A 15,737-nucleotide genomic window follows, 5' to 3' on the forward strand; every position below is an offset into this window, starting at 1 on the left:
CTCTCGGAGGTTTCTTTGCGGCAGTTCTCGGCGACCAAAAGTAGACCCCGAGAGCCAGCTTCACACCACCCCCTCAGTACGACACACCCAAAGACACAAGTCTCTCATTGGTGTGGACGGGTAGCGGCAAGCTTCGACGGGCGATCTGGGGATGGTGCAACTATGGAAAAGATGGCCAAACTGTTGAGCCGCGGGCGATTCAAGCAACCCCGCAGATTCGGGGTCCGGGGAAGATGGGCTTCAAAACGGGAGAGGAACCCCCCCAGGCTTTTTGCCTATGCTTGGCGTGTCTTGTCGAAGGTCTTGTTGTTCTCGACTGTTGTCTTGTCTTGTCTCTCTTTCACTTTGCTAGAGTTGTGAATACTCAGGTGAAATTTAGTTGAACTGTTGCCTTTGATCCGAAAAAGCTACAATGACTACGAAAGATATGGACATGGACCCCAAGGCAGAGCACGACGAGAGCGGGTTGGCCGCTGACATTGAGCGTCAACGCCATCTCACCAAGACTTTGTTGTTCAAGGTCGACACAAGGCAAGTCTCCAAGAAGCCATCGCCAACTTTCTATACGGAGGAAAACACTAACGTGGGATGATGGACAGGGTTCTACCGTTGCTGGCACTCCTCTTCCTATGCTCCTTTCTCGACCGAACCAACGTCGGCAACGCAAAGATCATTGGCATGGAGGAGGATCTTGGCATCAGCAACAGCCAATACAACCAGGGCTTGGCCGTTTTCTATGCGACTTACATTGCCAGGTAAACAACATTCTGGTGTCTCTGTCTGGCCTTTGTGTCCCAGTTCACCTTGACTCACCCCCCCCATCAACCCGTCCATATCCATGTGTTCCACCCCCCACACGACCAGCCCCGGCTAATGCACGCCCAGCGAACTGCCAAGCAACCTCGTCCTGAAAAAGGTCTCGCCCAGGATCTGGCTCCCGTTCCTGACCTGCGCGTGGGGCATCGTCACCATGTGCCTCGGCTTCGTCCGCAGCTACGGCAGCTTCGTCGCCGTTCGCGCCATCCTCGGCATGACCGAGGGCGGCCTGCTGCCGGGCATGGTGCTGTACCTCTCCGGGCTCTACACCCGCGGCGAGCTGGCCCTGCGCATCGGCATCTTTTACACGGCCGCCTCTCTCTCCGGCGCGTTCGGCGGCCTTCTCGCGAGGGGGCTGTCGGCCATCGGATCCAAGGGTGGCCTTGAAGGCTGGAGGTACATATTCATTATCGAAGGGCTTCTCGTGGGTCCCCTTTGTCCTGTCTTGTTGCCAATATTTCTCTAAGAGGATGTGCTAGACTGTTGTGTGCGGCATAATTGCTGCCATCGGCCTGCCCAACAACCTGGCGACCGCCAAGATGTTGACCCCCGAGGAGCGCGAGTGGGCGCTGCTCAGGCTTCAAGGACACGCTGAAGACCGGTTCAAGTACGGAAAACCTGGCTAGAGCCAGTGGGGAAGTTTCACGTAAAGTACTGACACGCTTGATAGTCCCTCCAGTGAGAGAGAGGAGAAGTTCCGCTGGTCCGAGGTTGGGCGCGGCGTGTTCAACGTCCAAGTCTGGCTCAGTGCGACGGCCTACTTTGCGATCCTGTCCGGCCTTTACTCTTTCGGGCTTTTCGTAAGTCTTCACTATCAAGCATGTATTCGCGTCAACATTGCTGACCGGATTTACCGCCACACAGCTCCCCACTATCATCAACGACCTGCACATTGCGTCCAACCCTGACGAGGTCCAACTATGGTCCGTAATCCCATACGCCGTCGCAACGCCTGTAACAGGTAAGAATTTCGCCATCGAGACTTCACCAAGAAACAGAACTACAACTTACATGATACACAAGTCCTCGTGGCCTTCTTGTCTGATCGCCTGCGCCTCCGCGGCCTCCTCATGCTTATCGTCCTCCCCATCTCCATTGCCGGATACGCAGTTATTGCCAATGCCACAGCGCCGCAGACGAGGTTCGCCATGACTTGCCTGATGGCCATCGGCATGTACAGCGCCGTTCCGTGCGTCTTGGTCTGGAACTCCAACAACTCGGCGGGCCATTACAAGCGTGCGACAACGTCTGCGCTGCAACTGGCCATCGCCAACTGTGGAGGGTTCGTTGCGAGTGAGTCGACTGTCAGACCCAGACATGCCATTATCATGCTAACTTGGCCCGTAGCCTTCATCTACCCCAGCTATGAAGGCCCGTTCTACCACAAGGGCCACACCATCATTTTGGGCTTGCTATGTTATGCCTGGGTTGCGTAAGTTGACTACGCAATGCTGTACTTTGCAGTGGATGCACTCACTGACCGTCACTATAACAGAACCCTTCTGAATGTTATCTGGTGCGCTAAGATTAACCGCGACAAGGCGGCAGGGAAGTATGATGAGTACGTCGGCACTGGCGATGACCGGGAGCCCGGCTTCAAGATGGTTTTGTAAACACAACGGCAGGATCTGGATGACTTGAAGTTAGATGATGAATGATGAATGAAGGACTGCAAGGACTGCAAGTGGTTGTGTTTAGAAGGAATGGTAGCATTCTCTTGCATTTTTTCACTGCATTTCCTATCTAATGTTTCTAAGAGTCACTGATCATCGTTTTTTCGGTTCTCTATAGATTTCTTTCCTTGTCAACTCTAGCATGGGTCAAGTAGTTGTTTCCGTTGGGTACAGAGACTGCCCCACTAGGTAAATAAGTCAATGCCATTCATTTCGATTTCACCGACTACCCGAACATCAATCCTTTGCTTCTTGAGTGTGTGATCTGCACCAAGTAACAATGGCGATTCGGAAAAACGGGAAACTCGTCTAAGCGCTTTCACTAGTAGAACAACAGTTGAGCAGTCGTCGGGGAGGGTAGCAGAAAATGTAAAATCTTGGACTTTACTTCAGTCTTAAACAAAAATGGCTTGGATGATCCGGTTCTGGACCCCGGTGTGTTCTACATTTCCCTTGACCAGCACACGTCTATTCTTCCTCTACAACTTCGACTCTCTCGCCGGCGCAAAGTTGGACCTCGACGCTCCTCCAATCGCCTCGGTGATGGTGTCGACCGACTTGAGAATCCACTCGCTGCCCTCGTCGCTCGCAAGCCACTGGGCGCCCTCAATGTCCTCCTGGTTGTCCGCCTTGAAGGTGCCGTCCTCCAGTCCCTTTCTCAACCCAAAGACGTGCGACAGCACCTGCGGGCCAACGCCCGTCTGCGCCCGCAGACAAGAAATGGCGACGATGGATGTCAGCACGCGTCCGACGCTCGCCAGGCCGCCGCGCTCCTTGGGATCGGACAGCAGGCCGGCGTAGTGGCTGTTGAGGATGTGGACGGGAAGGTCCGGGTGTGACTGGGCCAGCTTCTCGTACAGCTTGACCTCGAAGGGGGCGTAGATGGAGTCCCAGAGGGCCTGGCCGCGGGCGGTGACATCGGCGATGTTCTGGGCGGTCGGCGCGCGCGTCGGCTTCGTCTCGAGCTGGGCGGTCACGTCCGAGGGGAGGGCGGCGTAGAAAGCGTTGAGGCAGTTGATGGTGCGCGGGATGCCGTTGAAGCTGATGCACTTGAGGCCGATCTCGCGGATGAACTCGGCCGTCTCGCGCTTGTCGGGACGGCCGGAGGGGGATGAGGAGGCGACGCTGCAGAGGGACTCGAGGGACTCGGGGGAGTTGAGGGTGAATGTCGCGGCGGCCTGTGTAGACACGAGGATGCGTGAGTAGGCGGTTGCGCAAGATTTGTTGTTCTTGCGGCGCTCGACTCGATCTCTGAGCAACTCAGGCTCTTCGACCGGGAGAGAAGCCAGACTAGAGAGTGTCTCTTACCGAGATGGCAAGCCATGGCTTTGCGCCGACCTTCTTGGAAGCGGCATCGCGGGCGATGGACTGGTAAACTTGGCTGATGTGCGACGGCGCGGCGGCCTGGCCGGGACGCGCAAAGGGCGCGTTGATGAGCGCCTTGAGCGACGGCGAGAGCTTCGACATGTTGATTTCTGTTTGGCGGTTCTTACTGGGCTTCTTCTTCTTCTTCGTCTGTTTCAATTGATTACTTGCGGGCGCATCATCCATCGGGAAACAGAACGCGGTGGTATGGTAACTGAGGTGGTTTTGTTTCGCATGACGAAAGGAATTCGGAGGGGTTCCCGCAGTTCGGAGCCCAGAAGAAGACACCCGGGACAAGGGTCCTCGGAGTCCAAAAGAAGAGCCGACGCAGTGCGTTCCAAGTGACATCAGCATGCTACGGATACAAGGGGGGGAAATCGGGGCTCAAGTCTCCAAGCATTGCGCCGAGTTGCCGAGCGGACGCCGGGGGCTACTTTTGGGACCCGAGAGACTGTTTGTGCGATACGGTCGAGGAACGGCGCGCAATCATCGTCCGGCTTGGGGTCGGATAAGGTAGGCAAGGGGGCGGCTGAGCGTAACACCGCTGGCCTCTTATCAAACGAGCATGTCCATGCATGCGAATTTCTCGAAATGCATGTTGACGTTGTGCCTGGGACTCTCACCTCATACAACAACCCAAACCTCATGCTCTGTCACTCACAATGGCCGGCGGTAACAAGCAAAAGGAGCCCTTCTGGCTCGGGTATGTGTACCACTATCAAGCATCGCAGCAGGGTATGGCACATCAAACTGACTCGTTAACCACAGCGGTGCTGCGGCCTCGATGGCCGTCTGCTTCAGTGAGTCTGAGCTCTTGGAAAAGGGTTAGAAGTTGGGTCTTGCTCTGACTGTGCCATCACAGCGCATCCACTCGACCAGACAAAATAGTAAGTCATCAGCGACTCTGTGGCGCAAAGATGGCGGGCACTGACAACTACAGTCGAATGCAGGTCATAAGATCACGAGAGTCCATGTTTCGAGCAATGTACCGGTTCGCAGCGCGAGACGGTGGGCACTCCCCAAATTTGGTGCGACGATTCTGCCATCTCTGACTTGGGCTAGGCGTCTTCTCCCTTTGGTCGGGACTCTCGGCATCCATATTTCGACAGACGACCTACTCGACCGCGAGATTCGGCCTCTACAACTACTTTGCGCAACGGGCGAAACAGTGGACCGGAAAAGAAAAGCTGACGACGGCCATGACGATATCCTGTGCCGGATTGGCAGGAGGCATGGCCGGGCTGGTAGGCAATCCTGCTGAGGTGAGCAAAGACTGGACAAGTTCTCCTCTGCCGGCATGTGCTGACCAATGGCTTGCTAGGTCGTCCTCGTCCGCATGTGCGCCGACGGAGCGAAAAACATCAGCGAACGGTTCGCGTACTCCAACGCCATCGAGGGGCTTTACAGGATAGGCAGAGAGGAAGGCCTGGGCGCATTCACACGAGGCATCTCGGCCAATGTTGTCCGCAGCGTACTCATGAGTGAGTCAACAAAGGTCTCGGAAAGGACTGACACGTTCGATTGAGAGAGCTAACTAAGGGATTGATGATGATGATAAGACGTGGGACAGATCGCCACGTAAGTGCCAAAAAGGAGTGGATGGGGGATCACCAACAAGGCGATCTTGGAATGAACAACAAGGGAAACTAAAAGCACGAAACAGATACTCGACGGCGAAACGGATCCTCCTGCAAAAGACTGGAATGAAAGACGATATCAAAACGCACGCCGTGGCCTCCCTCTTCGCGGGGACGGCAGCGACGACCATTTGCGCGCCCGCCGATGTCCTCAAGAGCAGGATCCAGAGCGCTGCCGCGAGCGGGCCGGGGGCAAACGTGAGTTGTCGATTTGCTGCAGTTTTCTCCCCCCCCCTTCCCTCGTCTCCGACGAAGTGATTTGGTCGGTCTTAGGTTACTGATGAGAACGCTATATAGTCTTTGCTTCGTATCGTGCAAACCGGCCTCCGCGAAGAAGGGGCGATATTTCTCATGAAGGGCTGGACGCCGGCGTGGTTGAGACTGACGTAAGTTGTACTGAAAGATAAGTTGGGTGTTGGTGTTGGTGTTGATGATGATGATGATGATGATGTATGCTAATAGTCGTGTGCTGGTGCAGGCCAAACACGGTCCTGACTTTTGTCTTCATGGAGCAGCTGCGGCAACTGACCCAGTGGCAGTTCGCTGCTCCGGTCGAGACGATGAAGGCTTGATGTGCCCAGTCCTCGGGAGTAGTAGTAGTAGGGGGAGGAGGAGGAGGAGGACGAGGAGTAGTAGTAATAGTACTGGGCACATCTTAACCTTCAAACCCCAAACTCTGTCAGGTTGGGCCAGCTCAACCAGTCAAAGTTGTTCATGTCTTCCCAGGACAGCCCCGCGAAAGAGGGGTCGAACTCGTTGCCGGGCTGGTTGAGGACCTCGGCAATCTGGTCGTCCGACATGCTGGAGAAGTGAAGAGTGCCCGGCCACAGCTGGGACTCGACGTAGGGAGGTTGCGAGACGGGCGGCGCTATCGGGTTGATGGAAGGCGAAGCCGACGAAACGGCCGAAGAGGGCGTCCCGAGCTGGCCGCTCCGGGGGATGGTCGGGTCGGGCTGATGAATGTTCATCTGGAAAGGCTGGCCGTCGACGGCGGTGGCCGCCTTCTTGACGATGTGTCTCAGGTATTTCCCGTAGAGTGTAGACAGGCCATTTCTGTGCTTCGTAGCGGATCCAATACGTTCCAACACGTCGGCCGTCTCTTCAATGAGGTTCCGGATGCTAGGTGCCAAGTTCGAGCTGCCCGTGGCGTAGGCGCTCAGCGTCAGCGCGAAGCAGGCGGCAAACGACACCATGATGATGGTGTTGTTCGGGATCGACTGCAGCTGTGACTCCCCCTGGATCGCCGCGCGCATGACCGTCACGGCCGACGAGAGCCCAGCCGTGCGGAAGAACTGTCGGACTTCCATTGGCGCCGTCGGGTGGTTGATGACGCCGCCGTAGGTCGAGAGCCGCGTGTGCGTGACGAGAATCTCGACGTAGGGAGGGAGACGACGTTGGGGCCCCGTGCCGATGGAGAACCCCCATTCTGTAAGCCACTGGTCGAAGAAGCGCTCGATGGCGCTCTCGATGGACTGGGCAATGAGCCCGCCATCCGTAGAGATCCCCTGCGATCCGTCGCAGAGCGCGCGGACCGTGTTGAGCAGGCCGTCCAGGTCTCGGCGGAGGACGGCCATGGACACGAGGTGGCCGTCCATGGGGTCTGCAATGCTGGATCTGTGCCACTGGTCGCAGTCCTTGATGACGCGGGTCACTGGCACGGTGTAGGGCCGGCCGCGGGCGAGCGACATGCCTCGCTCGAGGACGAAGAGGGCGATCCAGCAGCGCTCGCGGCGGCGGAGCAGACGCTGGCCGAGGTCCGAGGTGTGCTCGACGAAGCTGAAGCCGTCCATGGCGAGCGCCGTGCGAGGGTCGAGGCAGTCGCCGCGCGCCAGCGCCATGTTGTCGGAGCCAGAGCCGAGAGCTTCCATGGGGATCAGGAGCTTGTGCAGGGACAAGTCGATGGCGATGGTGGCGGCCGTGTTGACGTACCAGCACGTCTCGTCGTCGGTGCTGTGCTGGCCCGGGAACATCCACGGGACGTTGACCATGAAGGCGAGGACGATCTCGACGGACCTGTGCCGCTTGGCGATGACCCTTTGGGCGAGGGCCTTGCAGTGGCTGGACAGCCTCTTGGACAGCGCGCCGGCGGAAGGGAGGAAGAGTGCCGACGCGGCCATGATGGAGGTGCACAGGAAGGCAGAGCGCGTACGCGTGAAGGCCGGGGTGTAGATCTTGGGATCAAGCCCCCAGCGGGTGTGAGCAAGCTTGCCATGGAAGCTGAAATGGGTGAGTTTAAGCGAGATGCTCAGTTGTGGTTTTCCGGATGACCTTTTTTTTCTTGCGGTTGCCCCGTGGTGGTGGTTGGGTTGCCAACTTACAAAGCGAAGAGAGATTCTGCCTCCTCTTGAGTCACGAGACCCAATGTGATGGGATCTATGTCGTCGCCGACGTCGAAGTTGACGCGGACGGCGGTGAAGAAGGACTGCATCTCCGAGTCCTCGTCGGACTGGGGCAGCTGGTGGTGCTGGTGCTGATGCTGAAACTGTTGCTGCAGCTGGTGATGCTGGTGATGCTGCTGCTGCTGCTGTTGATGCTCGATGACGGCTTGCTTCTTGCGGCTGGCGCGGAAACCAGGCTGCTTTGGCGAGAGGCCGCTGATGGGCTGGGGCGAAAGCTGCAGGTTCGAGGCGCGCGCCAGGAGCTGGAGCGGGTTCTCGGCATCGTCGATGGCCAGGCTCTCCTCGTTGTTGCTGTTGTGATGAGGATGGTGCAGGCTCACGTACGCGTTGCTGTCCGGCGTGTTGTTGAGGTCATCGTCATCGTCGTCGGATGAGAGGTCGGGTTGGTCGGGGCTGTTGAACTGCGACGACGAGCGGCGCCCTAAGTGTGAGGAGGCGGTAGCTGACCGAGAAGCTCTAGTGCCCTCCAGGAGCGCCTGGAGATTGCCGATGGCCTTGTCATCTTCCGAGTTCTGCTCGCCGGTCCTTGCCCTCTTGATGGCCTGCTCTATCTGGTAGAGAGCCTTGTCTAGGCCCTTGCGCTTGCTGTTGTGCGTGGCTAGTGGTCAACATGACTGACTTTCGGGTGTGAAGAGAGAGACAGAGAGAGGGGGGTTTGATAGGTTGACAGGTTGCTATTGTTCTGTATGTTTATGTCTCGGGATGGTTGTTTTACAGATGACAGACCGGACGACGGAATGAAGGGGAGTGAAATTGAGTGACAGGGAGTGAGAAGTGAGCGTGAGAAGTGACAGTGAGTGAGAGTGAATGAGATACATAGTAGACTGAGATGGAGTGAGATGGGGTGAAATGGGATGAGATGGGCTGAGGTGGGGTCAGACGGATGCGAGATGGAATAAGATGGGGGGTGAGACGGGGAGGGAGGGGGGGGGGAATGGATGGGTCGGCGTACTTCTTGATGCCCTTCTGCCTTCCAGCATGGAATGTAGGCCGCACGCACTCAGAGTCGAGCTGAATGCACCTCTTGCATTTGTTCTCATGCGGAGAATAGTCGCACTTGATCTTACTTCGGCGGCAGACCAGACAGGCGGCCTGCTTTGGACGTAGCGATTGAGGATCCTCCATCCAGGTGAGGGGGAGGTCAGAGGGAGCCGGGTGCACAACGGCGATCTCGGTGAGAGAGAGAGAAGCAAGCGGCAAATGAAGGGGACGACGGGACTCAAGAGCACGCGTTTCTTTTTTTGTCTTTTTGTTATTCTCGACGGCAGTCTTGAGTTGAATTTCTGGCTTGTGTCGAGATGGGGGGAGAGAGAGAGAGAGAGAGAGAGAGAGATCTTGGATCCAATATCAGAGATGGATGGTCAGTGTTGACGATACAAAACAACGCTGCCCCTTAGAGCAGACAGCTCTGCTGAAGATGGAAATGCTAAAACATTGGGATCCAGGACCGACGAGATGTTCCAAGTACTTGAAGGGCGGCCCCAGCAGCGCTCGCTCTGTGACTCGCGTGAAGCCGGAATCACTGGGGAAAGACGAAGGAGGGCACGAATCAGCTCTCGGCTACGGACCCGTCTGCCGACAGAACAAGCTTAGTCAGTTCATCCTCTCTCTTGGCGGGCGAGGGAGATTACATAATGCTGTAGGTCACCGAAGCTGGGCACTCTTTTGGGGGGGGTTGACGGGGGGAAGATGAGATGAGCATGAACATGAGCATGAGAAATGGCCAGCCCAAGGTCAATGAGCTCCTGTGGATTAGATCAAACTTATCGGTCTTGTCCAAATTTTTGGCGGCTGGACAATTAATGAGCCTTCTCGTAGGAAACCGAGCACGACGGACGATGTGGTGCCATCTCATCAAAAGACCATCCCTCACTGATCGGCAAACGCCTTCTCAGGTCAGCCCAGACATTCACCGCCGTGTTTTGTTCTAACAGTGTGGCAACGCCCGCTTTGTTTTAGGGATGAGAGGCCTCACTCAACTGTGAACATCGTTTTGGCCTCAGCTCCTCACCAGCTTGATGAGTACGGCTACGAATGATCCGGACAAGACGCGTATAGATGGGTATACTTATAACGCGGCCTCTGCTGGGCTTCAGTTGGACGTGCCTTCCAAAACCCAGACTTTGGCGCTCCTTCTTCTTTCACGTCAGCGTCAGCGACCACTAACACGCCACTTTTCCACCTCTTTCTTCAGCGCAACGCCACATCACGCGCTCGCATCTTTTCCCAACATCACCACCCTCGTCAGGCACTTTTACAGGCCTACATCTCGTCGCAGGACCAACTCGGCAATGTCCAACTGCGTATCCCTGGACCATGTGGTCCTCCGTACTGGGACCCTGAAGGAAGTCGCCCAATACCTCAAGCAGATCCGCTCTACAACCACCGATCCTGTCGCCGTCACCTCCCACCTCCACGATGCAGTCCTCCAAGGATCCATTCCACAAGGCATCTTCTCGCTGTGGACACCCATCGCCAACGATCCTCAGTCGATTATTCAGGGACTTCGCCAGGCAGATAGCCTGTCGGAAAGGGATGCTGCCATCCGGGCCTTCGTCAAAGCCCTGCGGTCGTCGAAGACGATGACGCCAGTGTGGGATGCCGCTGCCGGTGCTCGAGGTGTCGCAGACATCATGAGCAACCTCAGCGTCGATGAAGTCAAGGAACTGTGTAGCGGCCTAGCCAAAACAGCGTCTCTTTCGAATGGACGGTCCGAGAGGCACGCGAGGTTGACCGAACTGGTTAGTATTCTCGGCGCCGATGCGTCCCAGTCCAAGAACAACCCAGACACGAGGCCACTTCTCCGTTATTACAAGCAAATCATTCCGGCCTGCACAACAGACCGAGTGGCGGAATACGAAGAAACGGCGCCCAAATGGACGACCAGGCAGCGCTCAATCCTACTGCGCACCCATCCGACCGTCTACGAAGCGAAATTCTTGGAGTCCATCTTCTTCAGCAAAGACGCCAAGGCGAAGCTCGCGGAAATCGACGAGGTAACTTGGACACAGCTCATCAACAATGACTATGCCTTCGGAAAACGGCTGCTGCTCAGATTCCTTGACTACGGCGCCAAGCTTCCCGTCGAGCCAGATGTCTTCATGGATAAGCTGGCCAAACCGCTCGCAAGTCGTCTGCGGCGCAAGAGACCAGCTGCTCAACAACACCTCACGTTCGAGATCCTCGAGCTCCTCGTTGAGCTCGTGAAAATCCATCCTTCTCTGGCTGACAGATTGAACGAGAGCCTTACTGGGGTCGTCTTCTATACGATCAAGTTGTGGGAAATGGCACGCTCAAAGCGGCCCCTGATTGAGCAGCATCTCGTCGACCTTCTCAAACTTGTGCCAGACAACAAGTTCAAGTCCGTAGACAGCATTGTATCTTTCCTCCGAGCCGTCAACCCCGCCGTCTCCTACCGCCTCTTCCGACTCATGATCCTGAACTTGCAGTTTTACGGCTTTGATATCGACAGAGCCTCTGGCGAAACCGACGATTCCTTCAAAAAGCTCAAGGGACCCTGGCCAGCAAGCCTCTTCACCACCACGTTTGGCATCAAAGACCGCCAAGCGTCTCTTCGTCTCTTCGAACGACTCGCGGCACTATCACCGGATGGATCATTTCTGGGGAGCGCGATAGAGGCTCAGAGCTCCATCTTTGATCGTTGCAGAGATCCTGATTCCGACAGAGGCGACTCAGAGGCACTCCAAGTCTTTCTCTCGCAAACATCCACCATCGAATCCGGCCAAGGGCAAGATTTGGCCAGTTTCGTCGAAACATGCATACAGGAGCGCAAGAACAAGGCCTCTTTGAGCCGCGACTGGGAGGGTCGCGCTTTTTGGGCCGTGTCAGCGCTCAACATGTCGATTGCATCAGGGTCTCTGGAGATCTACGCAGAGACTTTGTTATGGGCCAGACGTTTCAACAAGGGCTCCAATACTGTGAGGCACATCTACGACTCTGGCAACATTCATACCACAGAAGGGCGAGGCCTGCTGAGCGGCATCTCCGAGACATCTCATATTACCGCTCGCCAGGACTCGGACGTGGCGGAGGGAGTTCGATTTGCCAACAAGATCATGCTCCAGCTGCTCGAAACCGCCTCGATGGCTCTTCGAGAGCCAGATTTTCAAAAGTGGGACTGGAACAGTGTCATCGCTCTACCTGCCGCAGTCATCGCGCAGCGTCTCCGACTGGTGAACGAGTTTCAGGATGCCTGGAAGCTGACGGATGCCATGGTTTTCGAGCTCGTATGGAAACCATCACTGGAGCTTCTGCTTGATGCCGAAAGATTTCTGTTGAGGCCGGGACTCCAACGGCTCTACCCCAGCCGTCTCAGCGGACTGCTCAACAGTAGTGCCGTAAACGATTTCGGAGATTTCAGTGTACGGGCACCAGCTGCAAGGTTCGTGGACGACCTCGCAAAGGCTCGAGATGAACTGTGGCAGGCGTACCGCTCTCGGGAGTTTCCTGCTGTTCTCACTCTGGGCGAACCTTGGCCCAGAGGCCTGCCGGTGCAGTGTCTTTTCCCGGACGAGCTGCCTGGCTTCATCAATATCGACAGACTGCCTTACATCCTCTCGAGGATTGAAAAGGTCGTTTTCGGGGACCCAGTCGTCTTGTTGCGGGAGCTTCCAAGGGACAAAGAGACCCGGTCGGCCATTGGACCGTGTGCGGACAGCTATGGGTTTGCCCTGAGGGCCTATATCAAACGTCCAAGCGACGACTCGGACAAGGAGAATCTCGCACGAAAGGCGTGGCGTCACGCTGTTGATGACCTCTGCAGAGGACGGATGACGATAGAAGCATCTCTTCGCTTCTGGGCCGAGCATTTCGATGGGAATGGGATCAAACTTCCCCTTGACCTGAGGGCTGAAATCCCCAGACGGCCTGAACCTACCATACCCCCCGTTGATGACCCGAGCTCGCCGACTGAATGGCATCCGAGTCAATCAAACGCGTCTTTGGACTTCCAAGATTCCAGCACGGTTCCAGCGACAATCCTTGACCACATGCTCGAGAATTGGTCGTCCTGGTTCGAGAGCCTTGGTCTCTTCGACGACGTTGCATGGAAAGTCTCTGTTGAAGTCACAGCCAGCGGCACTGGCAGCTTCTGGAACATGTCAACACTCATCTGGCCAGTTTCAGGCAAGGGGGCTGATGCCATTTTGGCCTCTGTTCTACTGACGGTCAACACTACGGAGGGATCCGACAATTCGATCCTGAAGCAACCATTCCCATCCGAGAACAATACGCGCTATCCTGCGCTGTATTTGGACCAGGAGTTCCTCGAAACTGTTGAAGAGGACCATTCCTGGCTCAGTGACTCGCGCATCAATCGCATCATCAGATCCGGGCCGCCAGAGTTGCTCGCACAGGTGGTAGAGTCTGTACTTCAAAAGGTGGAGGCGATCGAGAAGAACGAGCCTGAAGGAATTCCTCCAATTCGGTTTGCAATGACTCTGATGAAACTGCTTTCACACAGCGACCGACCATCTCTAGCATTCCCCCTCGTGCGGGACATCATCCTCAACAGACCTGGCGATAGCGCTTGGCACCGAGAGCTCCTGCACAAGGGTTTCTTCAACACGCTGCGGCCAGCCGATGCGAAGAGCCTTCTCGGTATGATATCCGAGGGAATCCAGGAGAAGCTCGACCAGCAGTCGGCCAGAGCCAAAGAAGCAAGGAAGCAGTCCGTCGAGCCGGCGCCACAGCGTACACCCCCTATCAAGGTCACGACAGTCAAGATGTTAGCCAAACTCCTTAGTGACGCACCTTTTCTGGATGTGTCCTCTGCACTCGATGTTCTTGTCAGTCTTATTGCCAAAGCTCAGCACATCGACATCCGCGTGGCCATCATCGAGACCTTGTTCAACACCTTGGAGAGTGAGACGGCCTCTTCAGAAGTGACAATCAGGATCCTGTCTCTCCTTGAGCAGTTTGCAGTGCCGCTCGCCGCATCTCTCAACGAGTTGCGCCCAACTACGGAGGCCGACTGGGCCGACGCAGAGGCTGGCGGCCAAGTCCCCCATGTCGCTACTCAACGAGAACAGTCAGCCGCTTCCATCTACCATCTTTTCTTCCATCTTGACAAGAGAGTCGGGCTTGATTCCGAAACCAAACGGAAGCTGGCGGAGATGACGGCACGGCTCGTGGAGCAATCTGCCGAAAACAACCAGCGGTGGACGCATCTCTTCCTCAAGAAACATGGGTTCTCTGATGTCCCTGAAAACAAATTGCCTCTTTCACCCGTGAACCCGGACATTTTCAAGATATTCTCGAGGAGCCCAGAGTACCTCGACCTCTCCACTTTCAAGATGCTGAGGGGGTTGGTGCTGGCAAACCTTCGGCCGTCTGAGGGTCTCGCTGCGGTCACGAAGAAAGTCGAACGCGACCCTGTGCTTTCTGATTCAAATGCCGGTAAGCACTGGTTGGCTTTGTATGGACGAGGTACGTTCACAATGTCGCGGTATGGCTGCACCGGCATACTGGCAGAAATGCACCGGAACATTACGAGTCGGGAGATTGTGGATCCGTCAGAACGCATCCCCTCGGACTTGGCCCGGAAGTTTGCACACCAGATTGCGGATAGGCTGGTTAGTTCTGGTGATTCAGCTTACGTCACGGCTCTCTTCACAAAGATGACCTCAGCCATGGTTGAGGAGAAGAGTCTCGATGCGCTGAAGCGCTGGAAGGTGACAACGATGCCGGTTCTGGAACAGATTGTCGCTCGTATCACAAATCTTCGCACCCCAACCTGGCAGCGCGACCCTAAACGGCGACCCCGGGAGCTGCCCAGTACGTTCCGCCTCAACGTTGCCATGCTGGCCGTCCCTCCAGAGCTTGGACTCGAGCAAACGTTTGTTGAAAACGTCTTGATCCTCATTAGGGAGCTGACGGAAAGTACAGTGTCATACCATGATGACTGGGCCCATCTCAAGTACCGGGCATTGCATTATCACAAGGACTGGAGGCCACGTTTTGCTCATCTCGCACTGCTTTTCGGATCCCTAGATGACATCGATGTCGAGAGCCCGACGCTCATAGATCATCTGCGCTTTGACATGGCGAAGCAATTCGCAGAACATGCCTACGATCCAAAAGACGAGGACGTTGTGACGCGACTCAAGGCGATGCTTCGCAGCTGGGCAGAGTGCCCCGTCGAAAACTTTAGAAACGCTGCCAGAGATTCCCTAGATACGCTTCAAAATGGCTTTGGTAGAGAATGGTTCAACACAGGCGAAGATTTAGAACGGGCGGGTTCGGATTCTGACTGTGTCTCGGAGATGGATGACTGAATCCTGGGCTGGCTGACCTCATCCAGACAAGATGTCGTCTCTGCTATACATTAGGACATAAATAGAATGCACTTTTACTATGAAGAAAACTTTCCAACGACATGATCTGTTGTATGGTTATGCTCAGCACCTTCAACCTTTAGTCAGTTTGCAAATACGTACTACGAGTCGAAAAGACAACCCTTTCGGTAAAAACATAGCAACCACCTCTTTGTTGTCAAACCCACACCCGGACCAAGCCTGACTGGTCGACTCCGTGATGGCACAGATGGCACAAGTTGAGATAGGCCGTCGACACGTTCTGTCGAAAAGAAACAGTGACAGCTAATGAGTGTACCTTGTTGAACGGGGTTGAACGGCAGTTGCATATGCTCTGAAAGAGGCCGAGAACATGTTACACATTATCACATTAACACATTTAGCTAAACAAAACCAGTGGTCAATCAAAACAATAGTACAGAAGTATGAAGGAGAATCCCAGCTCGTATTTCTATCAGATACACAAACATGTCATTTTGATTCTTCAGGCCTAGCTACTCACAAATACAGGCT

At 55.6% G+C, this 15,737-nt stretch overlaps 5 protein-coding genes across 5 annotated transcripts; 3 read left to right on the plus strand and 2 right to left on the minus strand.

Annotated features, from left to right (window-relative positions):
• Positions 1–285: 285 nt before the first annotated feature.
• CDEST_11754 (Putative major facilitator superfamily, MFS transporter superfamily) lies at positions 286–2,966 on the plus strand. Its single transcript, XM_062927910.1, has 9 exons — positions 286–531; positions 600–755; positions 886–1,240; positions 1,296–1,423; positions 1,487–1,616; positions 1,681–1,777; positions 1,840–2,109; positions 2,164–2,248; positions 2,312–2,966. The coding sequence occupies exons 1-9, from the start codon at positions 413–415 to the stop codon at positions 2,427–2,429; spliced, it is 1,458 nt and encodes a 485-aa protein (XP_062783961.1). The 5' UTR covers positions 286–412; the 3' UTR covers positions 2,430–2,966.
• CDEST_11755 (uncharacterized protein) lies at positions 2,746–4,208 on the minus strand (the record flags this gene model as incomplete). Its single annotated transcript, XM_062927911.1, has 2 exons — positions 2,746–3,667; positions 3,798–4,208. The coding sequence occupies 2 exons, from the start codon at positions 4,206–4,208 to the stop codon at positions 2,969–2,971; spliced, it is 1,110 nt and encodes a 369-aa protein (XP_062783962.1). The 3' UTR covers positions 2,746–2,968.
• Positions 4,209–4,393: 185 nt separating this feature from the next.
• Positions 4,394–6,453, plus strand: CDEST_11756 (Putative mitochondrial carrier domain superfamily). Its single transcript, XM_062927912.1, has 10 exons — positions 4,394–4,557; positions 4,623–4,654; positions 4,717–4,741; positions 4,795–4,862; positions 4,917–5,116; positions 5,176–5,335; positions 5,414–5,432; positions 5,518–5,689; positions 5,789–5,877; positions 5,970–6,453. Exons 1-10 carry the CDS (start codon positions 4,517–4,519, stop codon positions 6,061–6,063), a joined length of 900 nt encoding a protein of 299 aa, XP_062783963.1. The 5' UTR covers positions 4,394–4,516; the 3' UTR covers positions 6,064–6,453.
• A 1-nt stretch (position 6,454) lies between these two features.
• CDEST_11757 (Putative zn(2)Cys(6) fungal-type DNA-binding domain-containing protein) lies at positions 6,455–9,271 on the minus strand. Its single transcript, XM_062927913.1, has 4 exons — positions 8,843–9,271; positions 7,810–8,475; positions 6,536–7,708; positions 6,455–6,492 (listed from the first exon to the last, which is right to left on the minus strand). The coding sequence occupies exons 1-4, from the start codon at positions 9,013–9,015 to the stop codon at positions 6,456–6,458; spliced, it is 2,049 nt and encodes a 682-aa protein (XP_062783964.1). The 5' UTR covers positions 9,016–9,271; the 3' UTR covers position 6,455.
• A 341-nt stretch (positions 9,272–9,612) lies between these two features.
• CDEST_11758 (uncharacterized protein) lies at positions 9,613–15,268 on the plus strand. Its single transcript, XM_062927914.1, has one exon. The coding sequence runs from the start codon at positions 9,909–9,911 to the stop codon at positions 15,183–15,185; it is 5,277 nt and encodes a 1,758-aa protein (XP_062783965.1). The 5' UTR covers positions 9,613–9,908; the 3' UTR covers positions 15,186–15,268.
• Positions 15,269–15,737: the final 469 nt, after the last annotated feature.

The sequence above is a fragment of the Colletotrichum destructivum genome, chromosome 7 (genome assembly GCF_034447905.1).
Source record: "Colletotrichum destructivum chromosome 7, complete sequence".
Taxonomy (NCBI): domain Eukaryota; kingdom Fungi; phylum Ascomycota; class Sordariomycetes; order Glomerellales; family Glomerellaceae; genus Colletotrichum; species Colletotrichum destructivum.